This window comes from Ostrea edulis, chromosome 9 (genome assembly GCF_947568905.1).
Source record: "Ostrea edulis chromosome 9, xbOstEdul1.1, whole genome shotgun sequence".
NCBI lineage: Eukaryota > Metazoa > Mollusca > Bivalvia > Ostreida > Ostreidae > Ostrea > Ostrea edulis.
The window spans coordinates 44972746-44975629 of record NC_079172.1 but is presented as its reverse complement, the minus strand read 5'-3'; the positions used below and the strand labels follow the sequence as shown (position 1 = coordinate 44975629).

At 37.9% G+C, this 2884-nt stretch overlaps 1 protein-coding gene across 1 annotated transcript; it reads left to right on the top strand.

Moving 5' to 3' along the window:
* Window positions 1-294: 294 nt before the first annotated feature.
* LOC125658232 (G-protein coupled receptor 83-like) lies at window positions 295-1853 on the top strand. The gene has a single exon (XM_048889410.2). The coding sequence runs from the start codon at window positions 596-598 to the stop codon at window positions 1826-1828; it is 1233 nt and encodes a 410-aa protein (XP_048745367.1). The 5' UTR covers window positions 295-595; the 3' UTR covers window positions 1829-1853.
* The last annotated feature ends 1031 nt before the right edge of the window (window positions 1854-2884 follow it).

The following is a 2884-nucleotide window of genomic DNA, read 5'->3' as shown; positions in this document are numbered from 1 at the left end:
ATCTACCGTCATTGGAATTATGAAAGGACGCCTTCGTAATTACACAGTGTAGAAGGGATGTCACTATTAAAAGATGAAAGCATAATTGAAGGTTTAGCATCGCGACTGTTAGGAAGTGCATATGCCATCTAATATGGCCACAGGGGATAACCATTTCCACACATTCTCTAAGATCTTCACTACATATTCTGAAATAAAAAAATTGCTGGGTGATACCATTCATTAGCAGTGATACATGCATTTGCACGATTGATTTGGTGAGTGGCGTGTGCTTGTAGGATTAGAATCATACGGTCATACAAATTACGCCCATTTGTCTGGATTCTACACATACAATGATGATCAACAGATACCTATTTGCACCTGTATTGATATGAAGTGAATAATGTTTTCAAGACGTTTCTATAATCATTTATCATTATACAATCATGAATCTTAGATGACATAGCGGATGTAAGGTTACAGTTACTTAATGATAGTTTTCTTTACACAAGTACTAGTTTTCTTTTCTTTTCAGATCGAACGTTGCCATGAAATGTGTTCCTGGATAAATTAGTTATCATCATTCTGGTTTGGAGAAACTTAAAAGACAGGGATGTCCGCTTTAGAATTTGAAATGGATGACATCGAAAAGATTCTTAATTCCATGGACAATGAAACATTGCATGACATCTTTCCTGATGAATTTAAAAATTCTACCAATCTGGAATATTTTGACAGTGACCCAACAACCCAGGCCCTCCTTATTTCGGTATTCAGCCCTTTGGCTGTCATGACATTTATATGTAATATTATTGTCTGTTTCGTCGTGGGGAAAAACAAGAAAATGCGAACAGTGACCAATGTCTTCATTGTTAATATGTCCGTCTCGGATTTAATTTTGGTGTCTCTCAATGTCTCGTTAAATATCGCCAGACATCTCGCGCGGGAATGGACACTGGGGAACTTGCTTTGCCATATGCTAAATTTCTCTCTCATGCTGTCCGTGTATGTATCTACTTTCACTTTGACTGCTATCGCCCTAGACAGACACCAAGTGTTACTCTACCCTCTACAACCTAGAATCACGAAAACGATCAGCTACATTATCATTTTCGCAATATGGTTTTTTTCAATTCTGTTTGCCCTTCCATATGGAATTTTTACCAAAGTGGCTGAAACCGATTTCATTTTAGCGAAATTAAAACGATGTACAACGGTTTTTCCTCAGCCTGCTGATAGATGGGAACAAGCGCTTACGATAGCTACAGCTGTCTTGCAGTTCTTTTTGCCCGTGGTGGTGATCACTATAGCCTACACAAGGGTCATTCAAAAATTGTGGTTACGGACACATCTGGGTGTTGTGACAGAGACACAAAGACGGATGGAGATTCAAAAAAAGAGGAAATCGATCAAGCTGTTGGTAGCTGTTGTTATAGTGTTTACTGTGTGCTGGGCACCAATTAATTTTTATCATTTGCTGACTGATCTTCATCCGAATAGGATCACATTCAAGTACGATAGTGCGGCCTTCTTCGTGTGCCACTGGATTGCAGTCTGCAGTTCCTGCATTAATCCTATATTGTACTGCTGGATGAACCAGTCGTTTCGGAAAGAGATAAGAAAGCACGTGACGTGTTTGAAATGTACAATTTCAAAACGGAATTGTTCACATGAAGTCGATGAACTTTTCACAAGGGAAACACATTTTCGAAACAGACATGAACAAAGATCTTTGTCAAACCCTCTTTTTTCCTCTTCTTCGTCTGATTCGCGAAGATCAGACAGGGAACTACCCAAGAAATGTAAATTTACATGTAGATGTACATATAAATTGAGTAACGTTTGAATTAATAAATGTAGTTGTCAGATTTCATAACATTTTATAGAAACTACCGCTGAATATCCCACAATGAGATATCCAGACAACAAATGTGTGCTGTGTTTGAGTGCATGCTATTCAGTTTAATATTATACCGGTTCAATGAAAAACCGATTTTATTTTCATAGAAGGATTAGTATAGATCTTATTTAATTTGGCGGATCCGTTTGTCTTGGGTCGGAGGAATTCCTTAATGCTGTAATGTATCCATTTCACTTCCTTTTGAATCAATGTGGCGTAATAATCTTTATGAGGACGTTGATCGTCTTGCATAGTATTGAAAAATACAAGACCTATTGGGCACATAAAAGAACCTTGCTGTCAATAATAAACATAAACCTGTGCTTTGTAATCCCACATTGTGGTTCAAAGGGAGCGTGCAAATGGGCAAAAAAGGTTCTGCTGATATGCTAACCATCTCCCACGACAAAGGAAACAGAAACTCAGCAGTCTCCATGGTTGTTTTAAAGGAACACATGTGTGAGCTTCGAAACAATTGAAGCATGGTTATTATGCAGAGATCACCTCTCCCATAATACATTATACAAACTAGACAGCAATTCCTTATGTAGCCACAGGCACTTAATCAGCACAAACATAACTCGATAATTCGTTTAAAATGAAACCCGTTTAAGTTTTGCTCGACTGACGATGATATAGCTATTCTGTTAGGTTGAAAATTGTTGCTGATGCCAGCATAATCTGAAAAATTGTACTGCTTGTTTGACCTCAATCTTTTGTTGGAAACATTGTTTTCAAAATTGAAACGTCACATTTCAAGATGTGATTCGTGACGTTTTTATCTAAATAAAGTAACATTTATCTTTTCAAACACCAATTAAAAAACGATATTTTCTTCTGCCAGGCGAGATAATCAGCCATATCAAAGGTGAACATAACGAACAGTGATCAATCTCATAACTCCTACAAGCAATACAAAATAGATAGGTGGGCAAACACGGACCCCTGGACACACCAGAGGTGGGATCAGATGCCTTGGAGGAATAAGCATCCCCTGTCGAC